The following is a 15251-nucleotide window of genomic DNA, read 5'->3' as shown; positions in this document are numbered from 1 at the left end:
AGCCATCAAGTGTGTCCTTCTATCATTGAAGTTTTACTATGACCCCATGTCTCATCCAGGTAACCTCCCAACCTCATTGGTGAGGGGAAAATATGGCGTTGCTGGCCAACTTATCCTTGAGCTGTCTGAAAAGTTCCTACAGTTTGAATCATCTGAAAATAGTGAGCAGGTTATGCAGCGTTAAGTTTTAGCAGCTAACCTGCTGCCTTAAGATGAAATGGCATTATTCTTAGTGAGCCAGTTGCTTTTGAAAGGCTTAGAGTGCTGGAAATATTTTCTCATCTTGCGGCTGTGATAAAAATATTTTAAAAAATTAGCAGAAAAGAAAAAGATTTTGAAATATTCATCAGTGAATGAAGAGTGGAAATGGCCTCGAACATAAATCTCTTTGTGGTGCAGGGCAGTGTGTTTGGGGAGTGAAGATTTGACATATATTTTTATTTTCCAACGTCATACTAATTTGCGTTACTCAGCCCTTTAACTGCCAGACTGTAGAAGTCCATTATGCTACTGAAAGGAATATACAAATTATCTTCTGGCACTTCAGGCAGGAGTTTTACTTATCCGCTGTTATTCTATCAGTCAGCAAGCTGCAAGATTCTATTAAGGAGTAAGTGAGAAAATTATATTGCCTGCAAACTAATTGTACAGAAGACTCTGAAATAAGTAATCAGCGCCCAGTCCTTCCTGAAAACCAGCCAGGAGATATTATAAATTACTCTATCACTCTTGTCAGCCCGCTTTAAAGACTCCAAGCTGCCATGTGGATCTTATTCATCGAATAACACGGTAACCTCTCCAGCTGGTGACAGGACTGGTCAAACTTGTATTGTTATTAGCTGTTCAGTTTCAGCCTCTAGCAGCATGCACTGAGCAAGTATATGGCAGAAATTCCTTCTAAATCCTTCTGGGTTGTGTACAGATGGCTAAACGCTTAAATAATTGCTGTCTATTATATGGTATGGAAGTAAAAAAGGAAATTAGGAGAGCATTGATGGCTAAGTAAACTTAATTTTTTATCAAAATAGATCCAGTAATGTTTTGAAGATAAAGCATATTTTTAGTACTGTATATGTAGGTCACTCTGAAAGTAATGCCTCCTGTTTATTTCCATAGAAACAGCACTAGATACAAAGTTCACGATAACACTATTTGATAGAGCCAAATTTTCAGCTGCAAAACACTCTTTGTCAGCATAGTCACCACTATAGCTGTGCATTTTTGGCAGTGATGAACAAAAACCTGCATGTTTGTAAAAATCTGTATGACTGTCCAGAATATGTCTCATATTTCACCTTGCTGTCAGTACTGTTGGTACTCATTACCCACCACCTCACCATGCTCACATCTACTGTTTGGTCTTCGTAAATGTTCAGCAAGCACTGACAAATGTCAGTAGTTGCTATTTTTTCCACATGGAGGAATTCAGTGACACACCTTTGCTCCATATGCGCTTCCATGTCAGATGCCATTCTGTCATACTGCCCCTTTGCTATCACCTATCACATGGCTACAGCATGTAATGGGTTGCTGGTGGGAAGGTTCAACCTCTACTGCCATTCCCCCATACTGCTTCTGACATCGTGAGCCGACACAGTAAAATAGGAGACATTGCTTTTAGAGCAGCCCTCATATTTTAATGTACATATCTATTAAAAAACCCTAAATGTTGTTTGTTTGTTTTTTTTTTATGTGTTCTTTGTTTTGTTTTTAAGAAAATCTCAATAACAGAGGTAGGGAAAAGTCTAACTGTGCTGATAGTTGATAAAATTCTACATTCAGATGTGAAGCATTAACACAGTTTTAATTTCCTTAGAATCCCATTGCACACTAGCCCTGTTTTGAAATCCAGAAAAACACTAGGAGGACCAAGCATGGCTATTGCTAAGATATGAATCCTTGTTGCAGCAGAAACTCCACTGAGTTCATTGAAGGAACTCTTTCTGAGTCTTCCAGGTTTGTTTTCAAACATCGGAAATAAGGATGTAGCATCTGCTGTAAAAATGTCTATCTTTTTAAAGTAGAGCAGCGTGACTGATAGGAAGAGGTTCACCATGATACAGACTATTGCTATGGTTTACAGACTTTTGAGTAAAGCTGAAACTGCAAGTATGGATTAGAAGAGTTTGCTTAGGGAAATATGCAATCTTCCTTAATTTTTCTAATTTTCAGTGTTGCTCTTTGATATCAGCACCTGGACTTTTGTCATAAGGAATACTCTATTTGTCTCTGTGCTTGCCATGCTGTGCTCTGTCTTGGTTTTGATCACGATAGCCTTTGACCTTGTGCAAAGATTGTCTTTGATCATGTGCAAAACACATCTGATTCCATGTTTCTTTCTTTCTTTTTTTTTTTTTTTTTGTAACTGGGGATGGTAGTACATACATTACTATGATATTATGAAGTTAATGAGAAAAAATCTGTGAAATGTTATGAAGATCTCCATGAATAGTGGTTGTGCCTTACTGATAATGTCTCACTAGAGCATGAGAAGATAAAGTCTCTCCTCTCTTCTAAAACATTACCATCTTTTCCTACTTGTGCTTCCATAAGTAGTATTTTCCTAGCTTTGTTAATGCATTTGAGAAGGCAGGTCTACAGGAACCATCCTACCTAATTTCCTATTCAGCATACCCTTCAGTTTCCCAAAGTTCTGTTTTCTCAGGAGTTGAAGAAGGGGAAGAGTGCTAAACTGAAGTTTTAAGTTTTGTCAATGAAAGCTATTTGTATTCAGCCATACTAAGGTTCGCTTTACTTGCCAGCATTGCTGCTTCAGCCATGCAGCATTTTTAGAAGGAATGAAACCTGCAAAATATGTTGGTTTTGTTGGCAGAACTTACTGTGCAGATCTCCTTTATCATAAATACTTAACCTGTTTTCAATAGATGTAAGTGGTTTAAGTATTACTTCCTGTTGAATTAGCAGTTGCTGAGCATTTGAGTCTTTGTGCAATCCTGCAATCCACTAATGTGATATTTAATGAGGAGACATCAGTCTGGAGAAAGGTAGTCAATATAAATCAGTGTTTACAAAGTGTGATTAACTCTGAAATATTTCATCAATGCTGTGGTCCCAGGCAGACTCTATGCTAATTACTAGAACCTGCACATGTTTCAGGGGACTTCGATGGACCCTGAGTGCAGCAAACACGGAGCAGCAAAATTGCAATTATGCTCGGACTGTCTCTGATGACAATTTATGCATTTGGTGTGATGACCTCCTGCTTCCCAAGAGGGCAATAAACAGAATGCATTTTCATTAAGATACTAATGCACTTAATCACAGGGGGAAAGGGTTAGAAAGTAAAGAAATACCTTTAAAGCAAGATGTGACAGGCTGATGGGGAAGATACTTTATTTAAAAGTCAGTTTCGTGATAAAACTTCTGACTGCTACAAAGTCTGTCATACTGAATGTAGTCATGGGCAATAGGTTGCATGGCTGGGCAGATGAATAAGCTGAGCTAAGCTTTTATGAAGAGCGCAGTGGCACCTGGACAGAAGAGTTCAGATGCTTTCTCATTTGGGCTTGGATTCCCAAAGATGTGATTTGGAAACAATACAAAGAAAATGGTTTATGCATGGTTTTCCCATTCATTTTCAGACTTCTTATTTTTGAGGATTACTGTTATGTATTAGCAGTAATAAAAAGAACTTGTGTCAATGCTTTGCCACAGAGACCTTGTTTTTAAGAATCTGGCTTGTGCTTGGTCTTACAGAGGGAGGGTTGGGAGAAACAGCATCTCCTGCACTTTTTGCTGTTCTGAGAGCTTCCTGAGGCTGGTCCTGTTTCTGATGCCTCTCAATAGAAGAACTTCATGTGAAGTGCAGGCAGATAGGAACATTCCTGGGCAAGGAGATCTGATGCAGCAGTGATGGGATGTGCTGGGCAGTGATAGCCATGCAGCGAAGTCCTGTCTGATACAGTGTTGTTGCTGTTCTGCAAGAAGAGTGAAGTTCTACTAAATTTCTTCCAGATCTTAGTGAAATAAAACAGTACAGTCACCTTCTTGTATTCCATCCAAAGAAAGGCTGATTACATCTGCAAACAATGGGAAATGAAGGGTGCTCATGTTAGGAGTCTTTGTATGTTTGGCTTGATACATCCTACCAGCAGGAGTAACCGACAAGAAGGATTTTGCTTGAGACTGTGTGGATTTAGATATGGACTCTTATTAATGAAGACTTTTATGAAATTATTAATATTTTTAACAGACAGCTGTATAAATTAAAATATCTTGTTCTTTAACTTGGCTTCTTTTTACTTAAAAGATGTTTTCTTTTTGTAGAATTGTTTATTCTTTATACATTCCTAAATTAAACCCAACTGCAGTGGTGTAAGTACGCTTATATATGCTCTATTTGTTGTTTGCTTATTCTGAATACCTCTTTTTCTCTTGGTTTTCTATCGCAGGTAACATAGAATACAGCTGCCCAGCAACAAACGAATGTGAAATCACAAAGCGCAGACGCAAGTCCTGCCAAGCCTGCCGCTTCATGAAGTGTCTAAAAGTTGGCATGCTGAAAGAAGGTAAGACTGATCAAGTCAATACCCATCTCTCTGCAAATGCTTTCAACAACTGTAGAGCAATCAGGAAAGAAGAAAGATAGGTGAGAGTTCTGATCTGTTATTGTAAAGGCAATTTTCAAGTATACTTGCTCTTCTTGACTGTCTTAAATGTCTGCTAAGGAATCACAGTGTATGTACATGGAGTACATCTTCTTTGGAACATTTACTCTTAGCTGAAATACAGAAAATATGCCACAGCATTCACTTTCTTTCAGTAGATAACTATTAAAATAATCATCAGGAGACATCCCCTCATTTTTCTTAAAACTTTTACATCATGACTTTTCAAAGATTTATTTCATTTTTTATTTTTTTTTACCTTCTCTTAGCCTCTTAGTTGCACCCTCTTCTCCCCATTTTTGCTCATTATTTGTGCCATCAGGACAAGCGAAGGGGTTATCTCTCTGTTAAACATACATAAATCTTGAGCATGTCTGCAAGAGTTGTTATAACTGCACTGCAGCAAATACCAGCATATGGAAGAGGAGAATCCACCCCTCTTTTCTTTTTATTTAAGCATATGAAAACCCCTGCCCTCAGTGTAAGTATTTATCGGGTGTTTCAGTTCTTCAGCTGTATTTTGAAGATATTTACTAACAGATAAATGTATGAAATTTATTCTAAGAAACTGTGCTATCCTACTTGCTACCTGATTAATAAACCTGTTTTATAGAAAGAGGTAACTCCTAAAATCTTGGTTGCCTTCCATGCATCTATATTGCTGTCAATGTATTTGCAAAAACATACTTTCACGTGCATATATTGCATGTATTGTTATCATAGTGCATTGTTACTACCAAGAAGGAATAACAGAGTATTTCATATACTTCTGAGCTCAACAAGCTTTTAAAATAAAATCAATGTAATGCTCTCTAAATATTGTCTTCACGGGAAAGTACTTCATGCTAAGTAACCACTTTAAAATAGTCCCCTACAGTTTTGTTTTGTCAATGCTTAAAACATTGGCTTTAATAGACAACCGATTTTTGCAAATTATTTGATGGCAATTTAAGACAGGTTTATGTATAGAGCTGTCAGGTTAAAATCCAGGAGCAACGTAGACCAGTGGAGAGATGATGGGCAAATTAGGTCTATCACGCACCTACAGACATATTCTTATTGGATTATACTTACTAAGAATAAACCTTGTTCTGTACAACTGCTTTGGCAGTCTCTAGGATCCTGTGAGCCAAATCCTGCTGTCATTAGTCTAACTTGAGCAAAACTCCTGTCAGATTCGATGGGGATTTTGAGTCAGTAAGAACGGCAGGATTTGACCCTCTCTTCCAGTGGTGGTGGGCAAGTTCCTCATTTACCTAAAATCCTGATGTCGCTGACATCTAAGTAATTCATTAAAGCTGTGAAGCTTTCATAAACAGTAGAATGAAAGGAACATTGGAACATGGCACCTTTTGAAATGAACTGTGCTTAACATCTTTTTTACTAAGTTCCCCATATCACTAATACAGATATATGGAACAACCTGATTGGAAACGGAACAGTGCTACCAAGAGTGCAGTCAGGTGAATCTATTGCAAATCTAGTTTTTGTGTAGCTTCTGGGTCTGCGTGAGGAAATTAAGTGGCTCTTCTACAAATGAGTAATTATGTCAGTTATCAAAGTTGTGCACAGTTACTACTTTTATGCACATAATTTTGGTCACTGAAACAATTAGAGAATTGAGAGTCAAGTGATTGGGCTTTTTACATAAATTATAATTCAGGATTAGTTTTCTTAGTCATTACATAAATTGTCCACCCTAAACAGACATATCTTTCTGCAGTGATAAACTGATTCCTATAAAGGGAGTGTTCCTTTGTTAGCCCTACTCCGTAACAAATCCTAGTGCTTCCACCCTTATTGTACGAGCTTTTCTGTTAAAACACAGTGAGATTTCCACTTATTTTTAATTACTGGGTCTGTTTTTTTTGGGACAGAGTTAGTTTATACTCCTTTCATACAATGCTTACCTACAATCTAACAGGATAACTTGAAAGAGCTAGAAAGTGGATTTTACTTTCCTGTACACTTTTGTGGTCACTTGTACTTCTACTTGGTGATTCGTGCTATGCTTATGGGACTTTATTTGGAATATATTTGATTTAGTGTTGGGTGGTTTTTCTGAAGAGACAAATTGTGGTTGTTATTTTTGTTGTTGCATTTTTCTTTTTTTTTTTTTAATGTATGCTAATGTCTGAGGATTCATTTTTTCACTTTGGATTTTACAACATACTTTATGCACATAAAGTAAAGAAAGATGATATACTTCTTTGTTTTTGTGTGTAAGGTGGTGTAAATTTATTGATTACCCTGGACTTACAGCAGGCATTATCTCAGCTCAGGGTATCTTAAATGTTTCTTTATGTATAGGCAAGGATTTCGGTCCCATGCTGCATGTCAGAGATCATGCGGCAGTAAATCTATTCAAATGTAAACCTGTTCAATTCAATTACCAGTTTATAATAAAATTTGCTGCTACAGCCTCCACGTTTGTCACAGCAGTCTCTACATGTTGATGGCACAGCATGCCTGGAAATTGACAGCCTAAATCTATTTAAAAAAAAATTTAGTTGCAGACCTGAAATAAAATCAAGTTTAAGCAGCTTTGAGAGGAGCATCATATTCCTTACAAGAACTTCTGCACATCTGCCAATGTGCGTCTTCTCCAGAAACTTCCCTCTATTGGCAGGGAGATTTTTTAAGGAATTTTCCTATTAAATCTATGTTCGTATGCAGGAATAGGTGATTTAGCTATTCTCCTTTTTTGTACAGCTAGTTGGAATTAAATAATGGGCAGACATCTGATGTATGTTTGTTTGTTTAATTGTTGGTAAGTCTGCTTGAATTCTACTTTGAGTTTCCCATTAGTACTTTATACCTTCTAATTCAGTCTGTAGGATTGGCTTACTAGAACATGTATTTGATGGAAGATGCTATTCCACATTTATCACGTTGCAGTGTTAGAGTAGCTACCCAACTATAATAATTCCACTGGAGTAGTTATTCCTAAATGTTAAGAGTTAAAGTGGGCATCACTAACACAGTTCGATTACCAGAAGAATTGTGCCCAGTCATAGCTAGACAGTACTCGTTTAAACTTCTTAGAGCACTGTTGACATTGAAACACCTCCTTTATGTCTGATCTCTGGATGTTTTCAGATTTTTGTAGGATTATGTATTTATTTTTTTATTTGTTTGCTTATTTTGCAGTGATTGATGTTCATTGTTTGTTATTACAGAAAGTGTAGATTGTAAGTGGCTGATACACAAAGAAACAAATTCAATTTTATTTGTATCATACCAGAGTGAAATGGCAAAAAAGTTGCTTTGATTCAGATAAGTATGCTGCTGTTTTCCTTATGGATGGGTGGCCTTTAGAAATAGCCATCAGCTACTTTGAGCCTAGTTAGAATACACATGGTGATAGAAGTCTAGCTTAATTAGTCTACTAATAGAAATGGGAGGTCAGATCCCTACTTGGTACAAGTGAAACTGGTGATGACTGCTCAGGTTTAGCAACCTGTGCTATGGGGAAATCAGCAATATAACTTTACTGTTGCTAGTCTGATAGCGTTCTGCCTCCAAAAATGAATAGAAAGTCTCCAAGCTTGTCATCTGGCAGTTCTGACTGTAGTGTAAAGTTTCATTAGTTCAGGTACAGGGCTATACTTTTTGGTGGGGCACAGGGCACAGTATTTCAAGAATAAAATATTATTATGCAAAGGCAACTGTATGTCTGTATTTTGCTTGTGTTAAGCAGCAGATCAGGTTAAATTATTGCATTGATCCTTTCTGGTTTTGACAGACTATGAAAATGAATCTGATACAGCATAGGCAGTTTGTATTTACTCTTACAGGAAGAGGTGCGTGATACGCACGGAAACAGATTAATGGCTTCTCTCTAAAAGTAATAAGTAAAACTAAGAAATCTTCTTTGTATCTAGAAATGTGTTATCACCTGTGTTTTTAGGCTTATGCAAAAGCCTGCTTAATAGAATTCCTGCTAACAACATCTCCTTTGAAAAGACCTGTACATAAGACACTGTCAAGGTAAATTTCCCTTGCAAGTCTAATACCATTAGTCTGTGAAGAAGAAAGCAGAAATTATTGTGGAGGAAGTTTTAGTTTCCGCTGCCTTCAGAAATTAGAACAAAGGGAAGGAGAAAGTATTAATGGTATTCAAAGAAAATATTTCTGTACAGGATGACGGTTAATAGAACTGTGTTGACCTCAGCGATATTTCTTATGCTCTCGATTGTAATATTACACTTAAGGAGCTCCTTCATTAATGCAGGATATTAAACAAAGCTCCCGTGTTATCACGTTGTGTGATAACAGTGTGCCTTTTTTTTGAAGTCTCTTCTGCATATCAACCCTTTTCTGTGTTTCCATGAGTTATGAGGGAATTTAGCTTCTGCTGCAGGTATTTGGGGAAGTCTTTCTCGCTCTTCTTTTCCTTCGTTCACCCATTTGCTATCCTCCTTCTCCTTTCTTTCCTCTTCTTCCCCTCTTTTTCTCCTTTCCTTCTTTTCCCCTTTCTTCACTTTCTCTTCTTTTGCCTCTTCCCCTTGTCTTTCCTTTTCTTTCTTTCATTCAACTTATGCTTGGTTTTAATATGTACTAGGACCTATTAAATCCTCTTGGAAACAATAGAAACTAATTTCTTAAGTGTTGTTGGTGCTCATAAGTAGGCTTCTTTCTTCCTAACCAAAATGTGGCCTGATAGCCCAGTTCAGACATTAGAACTGACAGCCCAATTTGTCTGTCTTAAAACATGGCTCTTGACTATCTGCTCTCTGTAACTGATGAGGAAGGACAAACTATTCAATTGAAGGCTAGTGTTTGTAACAAGCTGAAGCAGCTAGCACTTCTGTTGATCCATGAAAAAATTACTTGAGGAAAAGCAAATGTTGGAAATGAGGATGTTCTTTCTGGGTTTGGAAATCATGTTGAAATATTTCTGATGCAGAGCAGCTGTCAGCCTGCAAGAAGTTCTCATGGTACTCATGCTGCGGTGTTGTGCCTGTAGGGCTTAGGGTCTGATACAGAGCATTTTTGGTCCCCTGATTTCATTGGAAATGAAACAGACAAGTTCCAGCAATTCAGTGGACACAAGTTTATGTACAGATTTATCTCTTTAATGGATACAGATTTTTTTTTTTTTAATATTGTCATTGTTCTCTTATACGAACACTTTATTTCCATAAGAGGCAGTATAAATGAATATGTAGAAAGCAGTAGAGTTTATGTTAGTATCTGAGGACTGCCTACGTTCCTTGGCATCCCATAGATTTATGAATATACATTTCTTTGAGACTAGCCTAGGCAGATCTGGGGTTAAAGCAGTTGCTGGCCCAGTCATCTACAGTTTACTTGGAGTGAGATGATAGGCTTGGTTCTGCTCCCACAGCCATTACTGTCACCAGTCCTGGTGACTGCAGTGTTTTACAAGGGTCAGGTATATGCCAAGAATATTTTTTGACATATGGTTAGTTACTGGTTTGTTATTAAAGATAGTGAGTATAAAAGATTTTGAAAGGGAACTGAAGTTTGTGGTATTTTTCTTAGTGCATGTGCCTTTCCTATTACTTCTTCAGAATTAGAAAGAGTAGGTTCTGTAAACTAAAAGGTCTACTTAAATTGGAGTACCATAAAAATTAATAATTTTAAGATAAGAAAATATAATCAGCACATCAAAGATTGTTAACTGAACATCACCATTTGTCATATCTATTCTTTTGAACTAAATAGAAAGCAGTAACATTCTAATTTCCTAGAAATTATTCTGTTCAGATATTTGGTGAACTTAGTCCCTGTGAATATTTGCTTATGCGCTGAAAGCACAGTGACAACATTATAAATGTATGGGAAACTGGTAATCACAGCCTGAACCTCTGATTAATCAGCTGAGGCAAGTGTTGGGTCAGCTGTGGGAGCACAGGTGAGGGTAATTTAGCTGTGCTCCCAGAAGTGGTGGAGCTTGACTCCACCTCTCCTAGACTTCATTTAAGGGCTGACCACCACTAAGGCAGCTTCTCTTTGAGTTTGCTCCTTTATGGAGATTGGATAACCAGCCTTAGCATTTTCCAGCTGGACTGAAGGCATCTGTATTGGTGAGTTTTCCCTTTAGATAACCTTTTGGATGTATACCACCATCATTCTTTTGTTATTACCATTTTTGTATGATTTCTACTATACAACCACCATCCTTGTATTGTTCTCATTTTACAATAAGTGATAAGGGAAAGCTGAGGCAAGTCTGAGGGGTGTAGGTCTGTGCTTATGGCATCCTTTCCTATGAGCTCCCAAACAAATAGCTTCCTTGCTTTCCTGGTTTCTGCCACCCATAAACACATACATCAACATGGCACAAACATTTATTGCAGAGTGTTCTAATTCTTCTGTATGGGCCCTGCTATGTAGGCATCACATTGTGAAGTGTGTCATTAATGTTACATATATTCTTCACTTTTGTTTTCTGCTGTGCAGATACCTGTACATCCCCTTCTTGAGGGGAGAATGTCTTGTGTCCCATGAAGAAATGATACGTGTGCATATCTCTAAAATTCAGCTTTGGATCCAACCCTTTTTTTGTATTTCTCTCTTCACTCATATCTCCTAAGTAAGGCTTTTCACTGTGTGAAATCCTTGTAGAAAAATCAAGATGTATAGATAGGATTATTTGGGTTTGAAGTGCTGTAATGAGGTAAGGGTGTAGGTGCTGCTAGGCAGAGACCATGTGGCAGATGCAGACTTTTGCTACCTTGGATGGATTGGCAGCAAAAAAGTTGGAGATGTGGGAACTCTCTTGGCCTGTTCACTCAGCCAAAGCAATGAATGAGTAACCCTAAAGTTACCATCTGCAGTTGTCAACTCTGACCTCATGTAGTGAGGTCCCTCAAGTATTTCACATCTCTAAATCTCTACTGTCTTACATAAGACTGTTCCAGTCAGCATGATCTACTGAAATGTTGATGTAACTGAGCCTCAGTTTTCTGTCTGGTCAAACATTTTCTTTCTTTAAGCTGGAGGTGTTTTTACCAGTGAGCAGGGAGTTTTTGTCACTTCAGTTCACTAAGTCAGTTTGTAAGATGGGAATCTTATTTCATTTACAGTCTGTAATGTGGTTTTTGTGGTTGAAAATCAGCAGCCTGAAGTCTGAAATAAATGTCATCTTCAGCAGTGACTCATCATTATGTCAAATTTTGCCATGCTTACCAACTATTTTACTAATAGATGTAATCTAGCCAGCCTTTCTTCTTTTTCTTCTTGTTTTCTTTTCTTTGGGTATTTTACAGAAAAGTGCAACTAAGTGAGGAGTCTGTTTCCTTCATGTAATAGTCACCTAATATAGCGGTATAAAAACGTAGCTTTATTTTAAGCTGCAAAAGTCTTTTATTAGATTAATGATTCTAGAGAAAGTCAAACACAAGCTGTGTTAAATGTATTTTGATGCTGAATGCATGTTCCTGTTTGCTCTTTATCATTTCCACAGAGTTAATAGATTTATGTGTTCTTCCAAGCATCTGGTTTTAGTACTCAGGATCATCAGGTATAAGCTCAGATGCCAATTTGCTACATGGTACTAGTGCAGCAGATCTGAACCCAACAATCTGTACAAGTTGCTTCTGTAGAATCCTGTCGCAGTCTGTGTTGAAACAGTTAATTATTACAATATTTAATTATGAAAAATTAAAATACTTACCTTTTTCCCTCCATCTTTCCCTTCTGTTTTTTGTGGTTTTTTTTTATTCTAGCCAAGAGGTAGTCTAGAACAACCATTCTGTTCTTGGCATCTTTAGTTAGCCCTATCAAAATTATTTATCATGTTATCTTTGCTCTTTGTCTCTTGATAACGTTCCTTTTAGTCCTGTGGATGACTGACTGAAGAAGGCTTTCCAGATGGGCCTTGTCTTTTTTTCTGGTCTGAATCAATCAACAGATCTGTCTTAAATCATTTGTTAAATGGCTGTGCAGCCGCAGGGTGCTTTTAGTGACAGTCTACCAGATTGAGTTTATAATTGTGTCCAAAGCCGATATTTCCTACTTTCTACTTTAGTTTCATATTTTCTGTAATTCAACAACAGCTTAAGAAATGGGCTCCTTAGATTTCACTGTGTTACCAGTCCCAAGTGTTCTCCACTGAAACATGAGAAGAGAAACATGCTATAAGTCATCTGAATTACTACATTTTTGAACATAGTGTGTGGAATCAGTTAAGATGAGATGATTTATGAGGTGACATAAATACACTTTGGATGCAGAATGAGGTCAAAGAAATGCCCATGGATTATTGAATGTCAGGAGAGATGTTGCTATGAACAGATATTCAAGTTCACAAGTCATTTGCTGGTTTTCCCATCAAACTTTTAATGAAAGCATTTAAGCTTCTAATTTCAAGACAAACGATATTGCTAAATATTGAAATAGGAAAATGAACATTACCTTGAAAAGTAGAAATGTATTCTGAAACAGCAGTATAAATGTATTTTTGGGGGGAAATTCCTTCTCAAAGATGTACCAGAAATGTTTCTGATATCATATATGCACTCTCTGATTTATACCTTGTCTGGAAGTGGAAGCTCTGTCTGTAATGAACTTACAGTAAGGGTACTTTTCAGAGGCTTTCAGGGACATTACCCCAAAATACAAATTTCTGCTCAGAGGGAAGTCTGGAGCACCTTGAAGGATGGTGTTCTAGAGGTTTAGTCTGATGCTTTCTGTCTGACAGCGTGCCCCATCATCTGGTTGTGTGCAGGGTGCTGAGGAACCCAGTAATCAGAACAAATCCATAGACTAGAGATTCCTTTTTCTTCTCTTATTTCTTCTCTCATTTTCCTGATTTTTCTATTCTTTTTTTTTGTCATCATAGCACATTTGTTATTGGAAGAATGCTGATGAGGAAGTAGTTGCTGCAAGCAGATATCCTCTAGGCAGTCTTGTTCTGGCCAGGTGGGAGAGAGAATCATTAATTTCCTGAGTTTCTCGGTACCTGACCTGCACTGTTTTGTGAGCACTACCTAGGCTATTTCCTCCTGGGCATCCTGGTGTTGCTGAAGATATCCATGCTGGCAAGGTACTACAGCTCATCTCTAATTAAAATACTTGTTATGAAGTATTCTTAAACGCCGCTGCTTAATGAAGTTAGAAAAAAGCATTTGGATGTGGAGTGTGAAGACTTCCAGTGTTGTATTTTATCCCTAGGGAGATCTGTGCAATCAGAAGGCATTCTGAATGCTAGCAGTCCATCCTGTTTTGTTCCCATTTGTTTTCCATGCCTTTTTAATGCTGGCTAGCTGAAACAAGTCTTCTCTCCCTCCTCTCCACTCTTTGCTCCCCCTTGATGGACTGGCTCATGACACGTGCCTGTAAAGTGGCTTCTTGGGAATTTGCAAGTCTTTGAATGTGTTATCTGATTAAAGGGATGTATGTGTCTTTAATTCTCATCTGCAGTTCCACCTTTGACCCCATCTGTTAAAGTGGAAAGGAGTTGAGAGTCAGCAAAGTCCCAGATTCAACCCAGATAACCTGCAGTTTGCATATCTGAATGCTTTAACTCTTTGGTTGCTCTGGAAAACTGCAGTCTTAATTCGGTATCAGGTTTGACTAGAAAATGTGGCAGATCTGATGTGAGGCAGGTGAATTGTTAAATTTTTGCTGTTGTACTTAAGGGAGGACAACTCACTCCAGACATACCTTTATATTAGAGAAATGAGTGAACATTTACCTGTTTGTGTGACACAGACAGATATAATGTCTCGTTAGTGGGTGTGGGTTTGATATATTCAAAAGGTCAATGTCTTACTTACAGAACAGGAGTGCAAGTTCAACCCCCTGCATATAGTAGACATACTTCTTTTTGAATAGGAGGCTGAATTCCATGAGTGGGTATAACACTGCAGTTTTGGATGGGTTTATTAGTCACCCTGAAATAGCACAGCAGAATTCATTCAGTGTATAAAGTAGATTTTAAAAGTGGATGACGCAGGTGTCATTTTTGTGATATTCTGCTACTGCTGTGCATTTTCTGTGGGACATTGTGACTGTGACATTTCCTGTGTTTGCAGATGCTCATCTTTAAGTGACTAGAATACTCTCGTGCGTTTAGATTTATGGATGTTTTCATATTTTCCTCTGGTCATTTTCTGTCCTAGCTTTCAAAAACTCATACAACAGTGAGGATTTTCAGTATCCCAAACCCATCCCTCTTCTCTGAAAGCCAGAGCCAAATTCTTCCCCCACTTACATCTGTTCAACTCTGGTGGTTACACTTATGCTGCACGGCTATAACAATGCAGCATTTGTCCTAATCTGCCCTTTATTTTTTCAGTGGAGAGTGGGAACGTGCAAAATGAATATAAACACATTAAGTTGAATCGAAAATAGAGAAACATAAATATATATTGTATGTGTGTATACACACAAACAGAGATAAATAGCACACAGATAGGTTTGATAGTGTATCTACTGTACATAATATTGTAAATGGTATCTTGCTGTGCTGGAATCCAGGCAATATGAGTTCAGTACTAAAGTGTTCAGGTTGCACCTGAGCTAGCTGGAGCCTGCCAGCCCCTGCAAGCCCACTGAGAGCATCTGTCTCGCCACCACCTTGCTCACGCTGTGTCCTCTGCAGGCTCTCCGATTCTTCTGACTATGAGCATAAATCATCCACCTGTCAGG

General features: G+C 37.8%; 1 protein-coding gene across 18 annotated transcripts in view; it reads left to right on the top strand.

The window, feature by feature from the left end:
- Positions 1-15251, top strand: part of ESRRG (estrogen related receptor gamma) — a 375558-nt gene that overhangs the window by 267556 nt on the left and 92751 nt on the right. For all 18 annotated transcript variants that reach the window (XM_015857192.3, XM_032443885.2, XM_085542936.1 and 15 more), the window contains one exon: positions 4413-4529. In XM_015857192.3, the coding sequence (XP_015712678.1) occupies positions 4413-4529 (117 nt within the window). The remainder of the gene's footprint in view (positions 1-4412; positions 4530-15251) is intronic.

This window comes from Coturnix japonica, chromosome 3 (genome assembly GCF_054131305.1).
Source record: "Coturnix japonica strain WE chromosome 3, WE-NBRP24, whole genome shotgun sequence".
Taxonomy (NCBI): domain Eukaryota; kingdom Metazoa; phylum Chordata; class Aves; order Galliformes; family Phasianidae; genus Coturnix; species Coturnix japonica.
This window is presented reverse-complemented; position numbering and strand designations above follow the sequence as displayed.